General features: G+C 34.4%; 2 protein-coding genes and 1 long non-coding RNA gene across 8 annotated transcripts in view; 2 read left to right on the top strand and 1 right to left on the bottom strand.

The window, feature by feature from the left end:
- Positions 1-19,247, bottom strand: part of LOC139778772 (putative ATP-dependent RNA helicase rha-2) — a 75,759-nt gene that overhangs the window by 33,072 nt on the left and 23,440 nt on the right. The window lies entirely within an intron of this gene.
- LOC139778758 (uncharacterized) lies at positions 6,429-7,739 on the top strand. The gene is made up of 2 exons (XR_011719661.1): positions 6,429-7,170; positions 7,340-7,739. It is a non-coding gene; the product is annotated as an uncharacterized lncRNA (long non-coding RNA).
- LOC139778770 (uncharacterized) lies at positions 10,900-19,167 on the top strand. Of its 5 annotated transcripts, none has more exons than XM_071716862.1 (5): positions 10,900-11,058; positions 12,666-12,868; positions 13,097-13,860; positions 18,301-18,452; positions 18,574-19,167. In XM_071716862.1, the coding sequence occupies exons 3-5, from the start codon at positions 13,099-13,101 to the stop codon at positions 18,977-18,979; spliced, it is 1,320 nt and encodes a 439-aa protein (XP_071572963.1). In that variant the 5' UTR covers positions 10,900-11,058; positions 12,666-12,868; positions 13,097-13,098; the 3' UTR covers positions 18,980-19,167. The 5 variants fall into 5 exon arrangements, with proteins under 5 accessions (XP_071572963.1, XP_071572964.1, XP_071572962.1 ...); XM_071716863.1 differs by having other exon boundaries at positions 10,929-11,242; XM_071716861.1 differs by having other exon boundaries at positions 10,929-12,442.

Below are 19,247 nucleotides of genomic sequence, written 5' to 3'. Positions count from 1 at the left end.
AATCACACTTGCTTGAATGAGACGGAATAACATATATATGCTTATATATGAAGGAGAGATGTCAGAAAATATGGATATGTACCATTTCAAGTTAATCTTTTTCTCTTTTTTTCCTCTTTTTTCTCTGTGTATACAGATACTTTATTATAGAATAAAACATTAGTATAAGCGTTAATAATATAATACTAAACGTAATTCTTTCTAATTATACAGAAACAATTAAAACAATTAAGTTTAAAATTATTTTATATTACAATAAACAATGGATAAATATTATCTCACTAATACTATCTTATCACTAACTACAACGAGACTTTGTGTTACACTGCCAGTATGTTCAGCAGCTAATAATTCCACTGCTGTTTGTTTTGCGAAACTTATAAGTCTGATATCGTTTAGTATTCCATATTACCCGACTCTATTCTGTATTTCTCTATTATTTTATCAAAATATCTATAAGTGAAGTGTTTTTATTTTTTATACTTTTAGAGCTATTCTGAAGCGATGAAAACAGCAACTTGTTACAAAGAAAGGAACGTAGCAGATCACAAAACTAACTGCTTTATTTCACTTTGTGTTCAATATGCACTAAGTGCCAGATAACTTCTTGCGTTTTGAACGTTTCGGTCTTCGTGGGAGTGTATTTTATATATGCACAAAATATTGAACGTATTACGTATAAGTATAATCTCTTTTTATATATAATGCAGTATTAATGTATAATTAACATTGTTAATATTATATAGCAATACTATGAAATATAAATTAACAAATTGTTTTATTAATATTTATATCTTTGACCTGTGTTTTTTCATATTTATTAATACGTACACAAAATATCTGCTGATATATGAAAATAATGATTATTGCAATGATAATGAGAAATTAATTATAAAATAAAGCTGTGTTTTCAATTTTAGATTATTTTAAAATATATTTATATGCATACGCGTGAAAGTAAATTCTCAAAAACAGCGATTACATGACGGGGCAGTCTTTACACATCGTAGATATATTAGATATATATGTATAAAGACGGCCCTGAGTCGCTGTTTTTTCTTATTTAGGAGAATTTACTGCTAGTGTAGGCCACGTTATAGTACAACCTTTCTTCCCAGTGACTACCTTTTCGACAAATTTTGTTTACTAAGTTTGTACAAACTATCGCCACAGTGTGTTCACACATACTTACCTACCTATCGTAACACGCTCGTAACAACGATGCGGACCGTTTTCGTGCCGATTGTTTTTTGCGATTTTCAGTCGCGGCTTCATTATGCAAAACGCCTTTTCAGGTAGTAAATTGGAACGAGACTCCTCGGACGCGCGCGAGGCATTTTGCCAGCATGATTTCTTTTATATCTATCTCTTCGGAGGCATTATTTGCAGAATATACGTCAGAATAAGAAAAATATTTTTAGCGTATCGGTATAACCGATACGTTATCCCGGCACGAGATATGTATGATATTTTGAAAAGGGGATCCTATAGTAGCAATAATTACCGACATTTTTAATTAGAAGAAATCTTTGAATTGGCTTTACAGAATTGCAAAATTTTTGTACAGAAGTACGTACAAAAATCTATTTCCCGATACACAATTTTATATCAGAAACAAAACAAAATTAAAAATTTGGGCACATACAACTATAACCTGAAGACAATATTTGCTTAAACAAAAATACTGCAGTTTATATGTACAAAATGATACACAAGGGAAGTAGCGACAACATTTACGAACAATTTCGTGTAAATAAAACTAAGATTAAATGCCTAGAAAAAAAGATTTTCACTAACGCAGCTTTACGCAAAGGCATCCCATACAGCACAAAATGTTTTCAAAAAATATTTCTAAATATTTCTATAAAAATATTGAGAGAAACGTTTTAAAATGGTTTTAGGAATATTTTAAAATGGTTTAAAAACCTTTTGTGGTAACATTTTTAAGAATATTTTAAGAATCTTTTAAAAATATTTTTAAAAACGTTTTTTTTTATCACCCAGATAAAATTTTCTTAAATATTTGAAATGTATTTTTAAAATATTAATTCGAATCTACATATTTATTGTATCATAATCTTGTTTCAAAATATTTAAAACATATTTTTATTTCTTATTGGTTTTATAATCTTTTTTCAAATATTTTCAAAAATATTTTTGAAATATTATGAAATATTCTTAATTAAAGAATGTATGTCGCTTATGTCAAAATAAAGGGATAAAGCTGAAATTTACAGAGATTGTGCACTTATATATCCCAAAAACCTGTGTTAAATTTGCGATCGATTGTCCGACCCGTTTCTGAGATATTTACTTTAAAAGTTACAGAAATTGTATATATATATATATATTTCCCATGTAAATATCCCAGGTAGCACACATGGTCTTATTGACGTCAATTTAAGGTCATATTTCGTCCACGACGTCATATGTCCTTTATATGACGTGTATTTGGCGTCCTATTGTGGATATGAAAGTATGACGTCATGAAAAGGACATGAATTAGACGTCATTTTAAGACCAAATTTGGTACACGACAATTTTATTTTCATTTTTTGAGTTTTTCTTAATTAAAACAGACCCATACAGCATAGAAGCTTGCAAGACATTGCAGGAACGTTACAAGTTGCAATGTAATGTTGTAAAGACAATTGCAACATTTCGTTGAAATATTAGAACAACATTGCAGAAATATTATAAGAATAATTGAAAATATAGTACTATAACTTACTCCGTGAACATATATGCACACACACACATAAAGAATAGATTTTTTTTAGATTTATGTTTCTTTAAATTTAATTCCTAATTATTTTTTAACTTTGATTCAATTCATTAAATAAATTCTTTATTTTGTCAGGTAACGTCTTTAGGCGTTATCATGCATGTTGTTAACGTTATTATATTAATATTATATTATGTTAAATATACGAATTTCATATTAATAATTATTGTACATTAATTGTAATTGCGTTATTATTTTTAATATTTACCGGTTATTATCATTACACGATTTTTGAACACTATAAAGTATGTTATATAGGAGTATAAGCAACAAGGAAGCGTCAGAATCAAAGGATCACCACTAGTCCGTTCGATCATCGATGTCAAGCGACGTTAGGTGCGGTACTGACTCGGATGGGTGACCGCGCGCGCGGCTGTATGCACACACGACATATACATAATAAATGTATTTTCTTTTTTTTTATTTTTCTAAAATTCTTAATTCACAAAAGCATAACGGCATATACATACCTTTAAATGACTCATATTTATGTCATCTTTAAAGCATTTTTAAAATTATTATGAACATATTTTATTTTTTAAAACAATATTTCTAAAAGATTTTACAAATATTATTGAATATATTTATTTGCAATCTTTTAAAAATATTTTTGAAAATATTTTTCTGACATGATCTGACGGACATAGAAACATTCTAAAAATATTTTTGTAAATTATTTTAAATTATTTTAATCTTCCTAAAAAATATTTTAAAAATATTTAAAAAACATTTTGTGCTGTATGGGATATGCAGAGAGTATGCACATGGAGAGAGAAAGAGAGAGAGAGAGAGAGAGAGAGAGAGAGAGAGAGAGAGAGAGAGAGAGAGAGAGAGAGAGAGAAATGAATGGGTGCGTGCATGTAAATTACATATACATATGGAAGAGAAAGAAAGATTTGCGCACATACAGCTGTCACCTAGGGTGCGTTCCGTTTCTCGCATAATGCGCGCATGAACATAGTAAACGTTACGTATACTATAGATAAATGCGCGCATATGCGCGCATATGCACGTTACGGAACGCGGCCCTGATAACACTATTTGCTTGAACAAAAATACTGCAGTGTATGCAAAATGATACACAAGGGAAGTAGCGACAACATTTACGAACAATTTCGTGTAAATAAAACTAAGATTGAATGTCTAGAAAAAAAGATTTTTACTAAGGCAGCTTTATGCAAAGGCACATGCAGGTTGACAGAATGAGAGATATCTATCCTTGTCTGTACGATATGTCTGTTCTTGTCAGCGATTGCAGCGCCATCTCTTACAAGATCCGGCAACTACTTTTACCCTCAATACAGCTCATTCTGTCAATCTGCATGTGCCTTTGCATCAATAAACCCAGATAGCCAAACCTGAGCAGCAGATTCCAAGCAGAGTCTGCATTAAATTTTTGGTATCAGAAAGGCAACAAATTGCACGCGGAAACTGCTCTATCAGACGATGTTGTCAAACTGTAGCCAGAAATGCGACAGAGCCTGCTGACAGGCAATGTGAGCAGATTAGCAGCAGAAACCGCGCAGAGCCTGCACACATACTTGGCAGCAGATTGACAACAAAGATCGAGCAGAGCCTGCGCGCATGACTTGAAAACAGAGTGGCAGCAAAAACCGAACAGATTCTTAATTAAGAAAGATGCATGGTAGCGCATCTTTCCGTGATAGTTTGCAACGACGCCACTAAGCGGCGCATAATGGTAAGACTAACTCGTAAGTAAATTTCAGTTGAGGGCTAATATAAGCAGGGTTCCTGCGAAGCAAAATTATAACAGCCGCGAGACATATCTTTGTCAGCAATACAACGCAAGGCTCAACCAAAATTGCTGCAATGATATAGATATGCAAAATAATATTTTTCAAAGTAAGATGTAAAGTATATTGTGTGTAATGTATATTTTTCAAATATTAAAAAAATCTTTCAAACGTGAAACAATTATTGCTGATTGGGTTAAACATATTTTATTTTTCGAAGCAATATTTCTGATAGAAAAATTTTACAAATATTATTGTATATATTTATTTGCAATCTTTTAAAAATATTTTCGAAAATATTTTTCTGACATAATCTGGCGGACATAGAAAGATTTAAAAAATATTTTTGTAAATTATTTTAATCTATACCTAAAAAATATTTAAAAAATATTTAAAAAATATTTTGTGCTGTATGGGTATGGACAAAGTCTGCTCGGTTTTTGCTGCCAATCTGTTCTCAGGTCTAGAGTCCTCTACTAATACCCAGTAAACAATTTGTCAGCAAATTGTAACCAAATTGACACCAAATACGCGCAAAACTTGTCGACAAATTCGGTGCGATCTGTGTCTGCAATACGCTTGTGTTTTGCTAGTAAAGCTTGTGTACATGACTTGACACCAAATTGACGCCAAATATCGAGCAAAACAGGGCAGCAAAAGTTCAACGGCAAATTTGCGCCATATTGTGAACAAGGCTTGCCAACAAAAGCTCGACAGCAAATTTGTGCCAAATTGCGAGCAAACCTTGACGAAAGAACTTGACGCCAAATTGACACCAAATACCGAGCAAATCTTGATGACACAGCTTGACGCCAAATTGCAGCAAGCCTTGTTACGTAGCCATTAATAAATACTAATATTTTTTTTTTTAGGAAAAATTAAAAGCATTAAATTATAAAAAAGCATATAATTTGTTATTGATTTACAATAAATTATTTTATACATATGTTACATATGTTAAAAGAAATCTTTATATTTATAAAACATTATAAGACATTTATAAAATCTAACGGTGGCAATAAAGTAATTAATTATATATTAATTACAGTAAATGTTATACAATGTGAATTTACTGACATATGCAAACATTTAACTTTGTCAACAGCACATACAATATTTGTAAACACTCGAGAATCTTATATAATGCCTGGAACACATACTCCGTGCGCAGATAATGCATTGGCCGGTATAAGAAGGATTTATAGAATCTTACTGAAAACACGAGTATAATTTCTATGAAAATGCATCTAAAACAATATTCTTATAAGCCTAATACTACTAACTTTCCTTTCTTTAATCATACAATAATAACTACCGTGCATATTTAAACAACTAGTTCAAACTTGAAACACGATTTATTATTTGCAAGAATGCAAAATTGAAATAAACAAATGTTCACAATGTGCATAGTTCGTCGATTACGATGGAATAATGCAGTACTGTTGTCAGAAAGAAATAACAAAAGAATAATATACATCATTTAGGTGCAAGCAACCGAAGTGAATTTTGTAGTGTTTGATGTAATAGAAATTAATATACAGCAGAAAAAAACTGTTCAAACAAAACTTTTAAACCGTTCAAACAAAACTTTTAAACTATTCAAACAAAACTTTAAACTTTTACAGATAAAAAAATACACGATATTTCATCAACAGTTCCAAGATTATTTTGAGAAATATTTTAATCAAAGAAAGAATATGTAAAATTTTTAATATTGCAAGAATATAATAGTTATAAAACTAAAGCATTTCCCTTGTATTTTAAATTGTTTTAAATTGTTTCTATTTCAAACTAATATTACAATTTTGCCTTAATCAGATTCAAACGGCAAGTAGAATGAAACATTTTATTACATAATATTACATATTCTTTATACTCTTATAACTCTTCTTTAAGACTATAAGAGTATAACTCTTTATACTCTTATAACTCTTCTTTATAACTCTTATTTTCACGAAACATTTCGAATATTTTTTATTCTCAACACTATTCTCGCAGTTTTCAGAATTATCATCGTTGTCATCTGAATGAGCCTCGTTATTGTTGCCGGTGTGTCTGTTAATGTTAAATATATCTCTATAATTATCGTTATTTTCGAAATCAAAGTGTTCAGAGTACTCAAAATGATCAGAATTATTAGAAAATTCAGAATGATGAGAAAGTTCAGAATGATGAAAAAGTTAAGAATAATGAGAAAGTTCAGATTCTTTTTGATTATGAAGAAAATCTGGTATTACGGAACTTTGGCTTTTAACGGAAGCATGTGCTTGCTGAATATGCGACTGATCGAATTCAATTAAAGAATCTGTTGAATTGAGTTCTTCTAACAACTTCAACATTCACTTTCTGCCTTTTAACTTTCTTAGAAAGCTTATAAAACGGTGTTTTTTGGCATGTTCTAAAATAAACTGCAAATAAATTTAAATGTTATGTTTACATAAAATACATAGATTTCAAAATATATACTATCTTTACTCTTTAAAAACATTTATTTTTTCAGATTTTCTACTGCACAATCACTATAACAAATGGAATGTTAATGGAAAAAAATATAACTAAATTAATTAAACTAACAGTACAAAATAAACTTATAGGATGGAAGGCTGGCTGATTTTCTCGAGTTATAAAAAGGTCATCAATTTAAATTTAAAAACAAAATCTCGTTTAATTAAACAAATTTTAAATACAATTAACGTTTTACGTTTCGACTTTATATACTTAGTCTTCTTCAGAAACCTGATACATAAGAGATAATACATAAAAAATAATTAAAAAATAAAAAGAAATAAAATTGCTACAGATAAAAAGGATAGAGAACAAAGCCGCATACTTTGGACTGACTTGCCAGAAATGTAGCTAAGATCTACACTATGACATAGTATAGACCTTAGCCACAATTAATGTATATACGAGTTGTCAAAAATAGAATGAAATAAGTCAAGTAATAAAATTGTTACTATTATCTATACTGTTGTTATTATTATCAAACGATATTATTTCTTATTTGACAGTGTAAAATTGTAATGCATATATTAAAATTACATTAGGGCTAGAATATAAACCAGACCCACAAGAATGAGAGCAATTCCAAGATCTCAAGACGAGAATTAACCAGATCTTACAGGGCGGAATTAAGGAGTCTGGATTACTGATTGAAATCAAAGTAAGAAAAGAAAAGAAAAAAAAGAAAAGAAAAGAGAGGGGGGCCTCTGCTTTTGTCTACGAGATCAATTCTAGGGCTAGAATATAAACCAGAGCCACAAGAATGAGAGCAATTCCAGATCTTAAGACGAGAATTAACCTTGCAGAGCCCCTTGTACTACCACGATCAATGTCGATCTTCCAATATGGCGTCCCAAATGAGAATATCGGAAGGGCCCTGCTCGCTGGACCGGACTCCTCGCCTCAATCCTCCCTCACAAGCTCTCCTTTTCCTGGCGGTGAGCTCTCCTTGGGAAGTCGAATCTCGCTCGGTTGGTCTCCAGAATACGTGCCGCTTAGCTCAATCAGTTACGAAAGAAGGAAAACGTACTCGTCTCGTCCGAAGAAACGCAGCAAGAGCGGCCATGACACTGAACAAGAGCGAGGAAGGAGGTGGGGGCGCGTTGAAAGTGGCGACTCACGTGTCGCGCCATCTGAATGAAACGCCCTAAACATCGCTTGGTATTTGGCGTCAATTTGTTCTTAAGTTTTGTTACCAAAATTTGCTCAATATTTGGCATCAATTTGGCGTTAGGTTTAGTCAACAAACTTTAACAGCAATTTGGTGCCAATTTGTTATCAGGTACTACTAAGCTTTGCTCGATATTTGGTATCAATTTGGCGTCAATTGTGTACGCATGTTTTGATACGTATTTGCTAGCAGTTTGTCGACAACATTTGATAAAACAAATTTTGATGCAAATTTGTACCATTTCTGAAACCAAAATTTGTAGCAAGTATTTGGCATTATTTGTTCGAACAGATTTGGCTATCTGGGTATTTGTCATCTATTACATTAGAAGTCAAAGGGAAACGTGTTCCAGTGATAGAAACAACATCAAAAACCGGTTTTCTTGGGTTAATTATTAATATGAAAAATGTACAGTTTTTATTTTATGAATACGTAGAGAAGGGATATTTGCAATATCTATTGTCTTATAAGTTATCACAAGATCACTTGGAAATGTTCTTTTCATGTATTCGAGCAATGGGAGGATATAATAATAATCCCACTATTAAGCAATTTATAGCTTCATATAAACGCCTTCTGCATCACAATGAAATTAAACCCTCTACACAAGGAAATTGTGTTCCGTTGGATAATATTCCTATCCTAAATGTTTCATCGCACAAAACATCAACTAGTTCGAATACAGAAAGGGAAAATGAAAATAATGAAGATGAAAATAATAATGATATGTTAATTGACGATATACCACTGCTACATATAAATCTTGCTAATAATCACGCAATTACATACATAGCAGGATACGTTGAAAAAAAGATTTTAAAGTTTATAAAATGTCAGACGTGTTATCAATTGTTCAATGAATGTGAGGGAGTAACATCTAAGTTTATTGATAGAAAAAATTGTGGATTGTTAAGATATCCTCGAATAGATACGTTTACTATTGTAAGTGCTGCAGAAAAAATTTTTAATTTTTTTAGAATAAACAATAAATTAAGTAGTTCAAACGCATTTAATATAATGGTTTCGAAAACATTAAGAAATATACACGTGACTGCATTATTTAATAATTTTGATTTGCATAGTCGTGAAGTTTCACAAACATTTGGCGTAATAGAAGATCACAAATTTATGATAATTAAATCAATTTTTTTAAAATAAAATTTTTTAAAATAAAATTTTACTACTACGGAAAACAAGTTACTTTAAAAGAACATAATACATTTATTAGACATCATTTTACAAAAACTATTATTTTTCAGGGCCAGTAACAATATTAAAAATATAAGAATATTACATAAAGTTATATTATAGTTTATATTATATTAATTTTATGTCAAATATATTTTGTTTATTGTATCAGATATTGAAATAAATGGCATGTGTAATAAGTTTTTCTTATACACCGTTTTCTTGTGTTAATTTATTTTATTTACACATTTTTTTAAATTTAGATTATTATTGTATTATTAATCTTTTTATGCACATCATAATTTATTACTTATATTTAAAATAAGAATAAGTAATCTTGTTTTTATATTCTTTGCTTCTATTTTTGTCTTTTGAAATATTCCAATATTTAACATATTATATTTTAATATTTATGTAAATGTTTATAAACAAAATATACAATATACATTACAAACTTAGTAAAAATTAAAGTACTCATACTACGCTTTAAACCTACAAAAATATAAGTTTTTTATAATAGATACAACTTAAAGTATATTTAAATTTGCCGGTCTTTGGTCGATGGGGCGGGGCTTAGTATCGCAGATGTTGGGTACGCGTCCCTCTCTGTCTGTTGCATGGGTTAACTACCAGTCTGAAGTTGCTGCTAGCAGTCCTTATTATATAGTCAAAGATTAAGACGGTCTTGAAATAAGATCTGATTATGAATACCGGCCTTAGGCTGGCAAATCACAGCTATTCCCTTCTTCTGAAGAATGAGTGTGATTGGCTAGTCTAAAGCCTTGTGTACACGATACTAGAAATCGGTCCGAGTTTCGGTTTAAGCCAATAAAGCTGCTGCTTTTCTGTAAGAGCTGCAAGTTGATTGGTTTAAACCGAAACTCGGACCGATTTCTAGTATCGTGTACACAAGGCTTAAGAACTACCGATGTTATTAAACCCGAATTTCATGGGCAGTGAAAAGCAGCAGCAGATCGTACTGATTGACTACAAAATAGAGAAGTTCTAGAAACTCGAGAACTTCTCTATTTTGTAGCCAATCAGTACGATCTGCTGCTGCTTTTCATTGCCCATGAAATTTCACCTTAAGGTGATCCTAAAGCCGTGATCCTAGCCGGTTTTTTTCTTAGCACTATTCTTTTAATTGGCTTTATAGAAATGCAAAATTCTTGTCTAGAATTAAAGTACGCATCAAATTCTAGGTCATGGTGGTCGAATTTATATCGAAAACGAAAAAAAATTAATATTTTTTGTTATACGTGACGACCACCACATATAAATTCGACCACCATGACCTAGATTTTGATGCGTACTTTAATTCTAGACAAGAATTTTGCATTTCTATAAAGCCAATTAAAAGAATAGTGCTAAGAAAAAAACCGAAAAAAACCGGCTAGGATCACGGCTTTAGGATCACCTTAACGGCGAATGGTCAATGTTCGTGCGCTGGCCCTAATTCGGAACGCACCCTATATAGGGACTCTAGCAACGGAGAATCAAGCTCGCCATCTATGTCTTCGCGCTCGACGGTTAATGGCTAAGTGACGGAGAACCTCTCCTATAAAAGTCCATTGTGAACATATTCGACATCACGCGAGAGCGAATCGCCGGGATACGTGCCAGAAAAAACAAGTAATCGGGTCGTCGCGTTAAGAAAAGTGAGTGTCCGTTCGTCCCGCGTGATAGACGCGGGGCTTCCGACAAAAAAGTATCATTCGCGGGTCGAATTGAGTCGTGCGAGACGTACGCTAGATTTGGGCAATTGATTTTTGACGTCGCCCTGAATGCCGTGTCACTCCGTCGTTTCGTCCGTTCGGACACGAGTTGTAACGAACGGCAGTCGTGAGTAAATGCGCTTGCAAGAAAAACTGAAGTATCCAAATTTCATAGTTTGCATACTAATCGGAGTTTTGTGGTGGCAAAAGGTTGATACTAGCGAGAGAGAGAGAGAGAGAGAGAGAGAGAGAGAGTGTGTGTGTGTGTGTGTGTGTGTGTGTGTGTGTGTGTGTGTGTGTGTGTGTGTGTGTGTGTGTGTGTGTGTGTGTGTGTGTGTGTGTGTGTGTGTGTGTGTGTGTGTGTGTGTGTGTGTAAATAAGTGAGTGAGGAAGAGAGAGGATGCGCGTGACAAAGAGAGAGAGAGAGGGAGGGAGGGAGGAAAGAATGGGAACGAGAGAGATGCCGTCGACCTTGCTTTTCTAAAATGGAGCAAAGAGGGCTTGTGTGTGTGACGCGGGCAAGTGAGTGCGCAAACGCGCTTTATACCAATCACAAGCTCTCTTCTTTCGAACGGGTGAGTCTCTCTCGAAGCAGTCGAAGCATCCCGTCGCGGCAGGGGACTACGTAGCGTTACCCGGGAAACGCTCCCTTCAAGCACAGTGTCCCCTGTCGGGGCCACGTACGATCGTCGTCGTCCGCCGCGGTCCTTCCGCGCAAGGACTTCGATGTATGCAGAGTACTGTGTAGCGCCATCCGATCGCTTTGGGCGCCACGTTCAAGTGACACTATGTCCCGCTAATAAAGGGATAGACATCCATAGAAGAGGTCGAAGTAGGAAGTCGCGTCGCGAGTGATCATGAATCGGCCGGCGATGTGCCCTTCTACTTTCTGTCGCCGTCACGAAGGCGATGCCTGCGAAGATGACACTTATTCTCGTGGCATGAACCGAACCCGATCGGTTACGGATTCATCCGTTCGACTAAGCGTCGATACTAAATTGACGTGCTATACCCGCCATCGTCGCGAGTGCCGCTGTTGCTGTCGTCGTCGCCGACGCAGCGCGTTATTCGGCGTGTTATTCGGGCCGTATACCCGGAGACGAACGCGCGACTTGGCGCGCGACGTCGCAATCGCGATCGTTTATGTTGCGACGCTCGATCTTCGCGGCTCGTGGCCCCGGGGCTGTCGGCGATTCCGTGTGCTCGCGCGCGCGCGAGCGAGCGAGCGAGCGAGCGAGATAATCTCGAGTTCCTCGCGCGGGACTCTAACCGCGGTTTGACTCGCGCGCGGAACATCCGCGACACGCATGGATCTCATGGACACGCGGTGAGTGACACCGATGGTAAGGCATCGCATACCGGCGATGCGCGCTTCGCAACGAAGACGTATCACGCACACATATTTGTGGATTGTCGCAAAAAAAAGAATCGGATTCACGTGAGAAAACAAAATCCCCAAAAAATGCACCTTAAAGAATGCTAACTTTTAACGTCTCTCGACTTGTATGACGTTTGTATCAGATTTGTGACATGTAGAATTTTTCACCTAGGCCAGTCGATCTTAAGGACGAGTGCTTCTGATACATCCGATGGTCTTTTGGCATGTTTGCGGCAGTTTGGAACATTATCCTTATAGATGCAGCATATGAAGGATTAATATTACTAATCTCGGCATTATTACACTGGTGTGCCTAGATTGACAAGATATTTTTTGCTGTATCTTCGTCTTCCATCTTATATCTTTACTTATAAGGTAAATATGTTTTAATCTATAATTTTACAAATGTATCTATTAATTTTGTATCTAATAATGTTTCCAAAATTGTTTATTTTACATTAAAACACATTTGATCAATGTTCTATGTCCTTTCGTAAAAGACAAACACTTGATCATTTGAATATAATTTAATAATATATGTATTTTATTCTAATTAGATAATGCATCATAAAAATTAAATATTTCTAAAAATTAAATTCTTAGAGATGTCATCCCGAGATTATGACAGAAGAAGAGGCGGTAGCAGCAGTAATTCGAGCAGGCTGCGAATGGACACGAGCGTATCACAATCCAGACCACATGGCGAGAGTTCAAGCAAGCGAAAAGAGATAGACAATGTAATGCGAAAAGCACGCGAGTCACAATCGAGCTACTGGAACAAGAAGCTGTTGGAAGCGGAGGAGCGAGATCCGAATAGATGGCGTCACAGCGGATATAAAGAGTTATACGTTGGCAGTAGTACCGAACCTAGCAGGGGACATCCTAAGAGTCCGAGAAGCCCGAGGTCGCGCAGTCCTCACAGTCCACGACCGCGCAGTCCTCGAACGAGGAGTCCACGATCACCGCGCGAACGTTCTTCCCGCGAGCACAATAAAAATAGACCGACTGCTCGCAGTTCCAGCACGGGTAGCACATGTTCCGACAGATCATGTTCCGTCTGTTCACCGAAAGAACGACGACGCGTCGCGCCACCATCTCGCTCGCATTCGAGATCGATCAGTCCGATACGAACTAGGGCACATCCCAAAGAAGTTATTGCATCTAGTTCGCGAGCCTTACAGCCGCGTACTAGACCGCGGTCGCCGCCTCTACCACGACCGCGTACACCACCGCCAGCGCCGCAACCGCCACTGCGTCATCAGAAGGATTACAAGAACCTCAAGGAGAAAGAAGCCAAGGTTCGCCGTAAAGAGAAACATCATAGCAGATTACCAGAGGATCCACGAGTACCAGATCCTATCTCATTGGTAAAATAACTATTTCTTATCGTTCTTTAATCCTTATCATTTTTTTCTATGTCTATTCTATGTCTATTCTATGAGACTTGTAACAATTAACTAATCCTATAGAGAAAGATTTTCTCGCAAATGTTTTGTATTTAACAAATATAAAGTTATATATTGATAGTTTCTTAAATGCTATACAGGGTGAGCCATTTTAATCAATCCACTGGAATATCTCATAGCCTTTACGTTTGAGACAAAAACGTTTTAGACAAAAGTTGCATGGTTTGAAGGGGACCACATGATGGACATATGGACTTAACCCTGAGTGATCTTTTCAAGGTTGCCTCAAAATTTTTAAACCCCTAATGAAAGAAATCGAATAATATTAATTTTTACGTTTGCAATTTTGCTAAATTGAATACATCTACAAAAGGTAATCAAATTTTTTAAAATAATTTTTTTTTTACAATCGATTTCTTTCATTATTCTACGTATAAAAGTATCAAGGTAAAGTCGATACTTCGACAATCGATGACAATCGAAAAATGAATACTTCATGAGATAGGTCATATTTTATATTAAAAATATCGTGACAAACTTTGAAACATCTCAGGAAATTCTTAACGAAAGAGAGCTTATTATAGTGTTTTGAAAAAATCTTGAAGTCAGCTACAAGAATATATGGAAAATAGAGGGTTTTAAAATTTAAAAAGGGGGTTTAAAATTTTTGAGACGACTTTGAAGAGGTCACTCAGAGTTAAGTCCATATTTTCATCATGTGGCCCTCTTCAAACCATGCCAACTTTTGTCTAAAACGTTTTTGTCTCAAACTTAAAGGTTATGAGATATTCCAATATATTGATTAAAATGGTCCACCTTGTATATACAGGGTGTCCCTGAACTAAGTACCAAAATTGGTACGGCTTCAGTACATGGAAACAAGTCGAAAATGTCTAATAAACATAAGTCCGAATCCGGACGGTTTCGGAGTTATAGGGTATTATAGGAAGTTGCTTTCGTAAAAAAACAAATGTTTAATGTTCTTTATTCTTTTTAAAGCTTTACAAAAGGTACTCAAAAATTCATCCACGATTCAGATCAGCTGTGGCAACTGACACTTAATGTTGTCAATGTCATTCGCGAAACTCCAAACATATTTTTCAAAAAGTTTGAAATAGTTTATTAATTCGTCCTAGAAAGTGTGTCGAAGTCGACAGAGGAATTTTTGAGCTCTTTTTGTAAAGCTTTAAACATAATAAAGAACATTGAACAACATTTACTTTGTTTTTCTTACGAAAGCAACTTCAATATCTTATAACTCCGAAATTGTTCAGATTTGGACATATGTTTATTATACATTTTTTACTTGTTTTCATGTGTTTAAGAGGAGGTTCCCGTTCAGAGGCCCAAAAAATGCATGAATTTCAGAAATTTTTTTTGATATAAAATAAATGAATTTGAAAAAAACTTTTAAGGGGTTTTATTCTTGTACTGTTACATAAGAAATTTTGTTTTTTTAATGTTAAAAAAAATTCAAAATGGCTTCACGCCATGAAGCCACAAACGACGTGAGTTTATGCGCGCGGGGCGCTCCACAGCCTTGCCAGATGATCTGACACAAAAAACATAAAAAATTTATTAAACTAGACTAAATTTGGGGGGCCTTATCGTTTTCCGATTTTAAAAAAAAACCCGGAAAACAAAATGGCAGCCATTTGAAAAAAAAATCCATTTTTTCCGTTATTTTTTTGCCTCAACGTTCGAATAAAAAAATTTGCAATCAATTTTTGAAAAAAACTCGTGAAGGCCCCCCAAATTAAATTTCCTTTCTTTTGCACCGCGATTTATTAGAATCGGTTTATCCGTTGAAGCTGTATAGCGCCCCGCGCGCATAAACTCACGTCGTTTGTGGCTTCATGGTGTGAAGCCATTTTGAATTTTTTTTAACATTAAAAAATTAAAATTTCTCATGTAACAGTACAAGAATAAAACCCCTTAAAAGTTTTTTTTAAATTCATTTATTTTATATCAAAAAAAATTCCTGAAATTCATGCATTTTTTGGGCCTCTGAAAGGGAACCTCCCCTTAAGCCGCTGTACCAGTTTTGCCACTGAGTTCAGAGACACCCTGCATATACAGGGTCCAGATCAGGTCAATAAAACTTCAGGATCTTATAGAAAATTGAGTTTGGAACAAAAAAGTTTCCATAAACATTAGGTCCGGAAACGCTTCGTTAAAAAATTGACTTAAAAAAAGGGATAATACAAAGGTTACATCAATGAGATAATTCAGGACAATTTTATTAAAAGTAAAAGGAAAATAATTTTTAACTAAATTATTAAATATGTTCAAAATGATGTCCCTATTCATTAATGGAGTTTTGGCATCTACGTAATTTCAAGTTTCTGCTTTTTATGTTTTGAGCTTATTTTCTTTTGAACACCTTATCAGAAGTAAATGAAATTGGTGTAATTTAGGTTGTTATTGAATTATCTATCAGATTTATTTTGTTGTTTTTTTCAAATGAATAAAGGGTTAAAGTTATTTTTAAAAATCATAAAACAACGTGATTTTTCGAAGTTCGTTAGCTATAACTTTTTAACACAAAGCGTTTCCAGACCTATGTTTATAGAAACTTTTTTATCCAAATTTAATTTTCTATAAGACCCTGAAATTTTATTGACCTGACCTGGAACACTCCGTATACAGGGTGTAACATAAATATGGGCCGCTACTTCAGCGGTGTATTTTATTCATTAAAATGAGCCCAAAAAGTTCATAAACGTAATATAAACGTATGTCCCAAGATGCATTGTTTTCATATTACAGTCATGTTTGAGTTGAAACTTCAGGCAATTACAAAGCGTATTATTTTATTTCTAATAGCGAATTTGGTTGGACGCACCAGTGCGTACTCAGTGCACATTAAAGCCGTTGTACACTGATTTAATCTCTAATATTTAAAGTAAAATGCAAATATTTCGACTGATAAAATTGCCTAATACATATTTTACCAAATAGTACAATAAAGAATATTGAGGATTTCGTGACTTAACCCGTTTATATTAAACATACACTTTACGTTAATTTGTGTACAACGGCTTTAATGTGCACTGAGTGCGCACTGGTGCGTCCAACCAAATTCACTATAACACAATACAGTAGAAAATGAAATTGACATAAAACAAATCTTAAAGCAAATGCTTAAAGACGCGATTTCCAGCCAAAATACTCTGCTTCGCCCGTCTTCTCATTCTTTCACAAACACGCTTTTCGGCGTGTTGCGTATTTCATTGAACCCGTTTTCAATGCGATGACGAAGATAATGTTGTCAACAGGCCAGGAGTAGACAATTTATTTTAGATGTCCCCAAAAACATGACACTAGGAGGAACCACTGGTGAACCATCCTTCGTGTTCCTTAAACATGATTGTAATGTGAAAATAATGAATTTTTGGACACACGTTTATAAGAATTTTTTGCTTATTTTGACGAGTAGAATACACTCCTAAAGTAGCGACCCACATTTATGTTACACCCGTATACAAGATAACGCATTTTAAATGCCCACCTTAAATATCTCTTAAACAATACATTTAAAAAAAATGTTTCAGATAAAAGTTGGAGGGTTCAAAGGGGGCTAATATAGTTGATCTTATTAGATTTTGGTTTGGGGCCCGTGTTGAGCCCAAGTCAAATTTTTGAACTGAAAACCCCCATTTTTTATTGTATTATTTTACTAATTTTTACTATCATTTCTAATTAACTTGAACTACTTTTGTCTGAAACACTTTTTTATTTGCCTAATATTTTTTCAGATATTTAAGGAAAACTTGATAATTTTTCCAATATTTAGCTTATGATACCTCGATAATTGTTTGTCGGAGGGAAAAGTGATACAGGACTTTTTCAAATATTTGTGTAGACATCTTGGAGCTTTCATGTATGCACAAATATTTAAAAAAGTTGCGATACTATTGTAACATCATATTCTTGAGACCAAATCAAGTCAAAAAGTCCAGTACCACTTTTCCGTGGGACAAACAGTCGTCGAGATATCGTAAATTAAATATTGATAAAGTTACCAAGTTTTCATTAAATATTTCAAAAAATATCAGACAAATAAAGTGTTTTAGACAAAAGTTCGTCAAATTAATTAATAGAAAAAGATGGTACAATAAAAAAATAGAGGTTTTCATTTTAAAAATTAAGTGACTTTTACATAAGCTTGACATCTACACCCAATGTAAAACGTGAGTAAAATATTACTCACACTTATGTGTCCCTTGCAACCTTTCAACTTTTATCTAAGACATTTCTTAGTGTAATGTCTACTTTCAGAGATAACAGCTTGTAACACTTTAAATGCCGCACCCTGCATATTACATTATGTATAACAGTATTTTTTTTTCGAAATTAGAATTTATGCATATCAGGAATACTTCTATTAAAATTGTGCAGATACGTAAACCAGTAAAAGTAGAAAAGACACATACAAGTCATGGAGCATCACAAATAATGCGACCTCCACCAGAATCTTCACCTAGTGACGATAGCGACAGTTCCTCGACTACATCTCATGTCGGGCCACCAAAAATGACATTATCTGAACGGTACTGACAAAATTATTCAGTATTGCAAAACTCAAATAAGTTTGGAATATTTAAGTTTATTTTTATTCTATTAATCATAATTTTTTCTACTAGTGATAACGATGATTCTGCATTTCCATAGATTTGGTAAGATGGCGCAATGGAGTGTGGATCGTAGGGACATGGAAAATATGCGCATCACGAAAGATGGCGAGAACGCGATGAAAGTCGTTATAGAAGGTGAGGAGAGAATTGCACGCCTAGGCTACGATTCGCCTCCTCCCGGACATTATCCTGAGTCACTTCTGGCGCAAGGACCAAGAGGTTTCGAGTGTTGGGACGATGTGCGCGTCCGATATGATTATTACAAGGCAAGGGGATATCTACGTGACCTCACTCTCGATGATTATATCAAATGGGAAGAATGGTGGTACAAGTATCAGGAATGGCTCGAAGCCGAACGTTTCTACGAGCAGTGGGCTTCGTCAAATCGTCCATCTGGTGGCAGTCGCAAGAGACGAGGACGACGCAATAACGCTACTCATTAAGATATACAACACAAATCTCTGTTATGATTTATGCTCGATTTATTGACAGAATAAGCAGTGATATCCGTATGCTTAGAGTATATATAAGAAATATGTATGTATGTATAAGCTATGTATCGTAATAAAAAAGGATGTTTGTGCAAAACAAGAAATCGCACGGTTTGAAAAATATAGTCGAGGATTTCGGAGATTGTTTTATGCTTTACCGCCTTCAATATCTGAATATTTCAAAATTCATCTCAGCACCATGCTACAGAACAGCGGGCAA

This window comes from Temnothorax nylanderi, unplaced genomic scaffold (genome assembly GCF_030848795.1).
Source record: "Temnothorax nylanderi isolate EJ_2023f unplaced genomic scaffold, tnyl_v1.0 TNYL_tig0194_pilon, whole genome shotgun sequence".
Classification (NCBI taxonomy): Eukaryota; Metazoa; Arthropoda; class Insecta; order Hymenoptera; family Formicidae; genus Temnothorax; species Temnothorax nylanderi.
The sequence above is the reverse complement of the archived record's forward strand: the minus strand, read 5'-3'. Positions and strand labels throughout refer to the sequence as shown.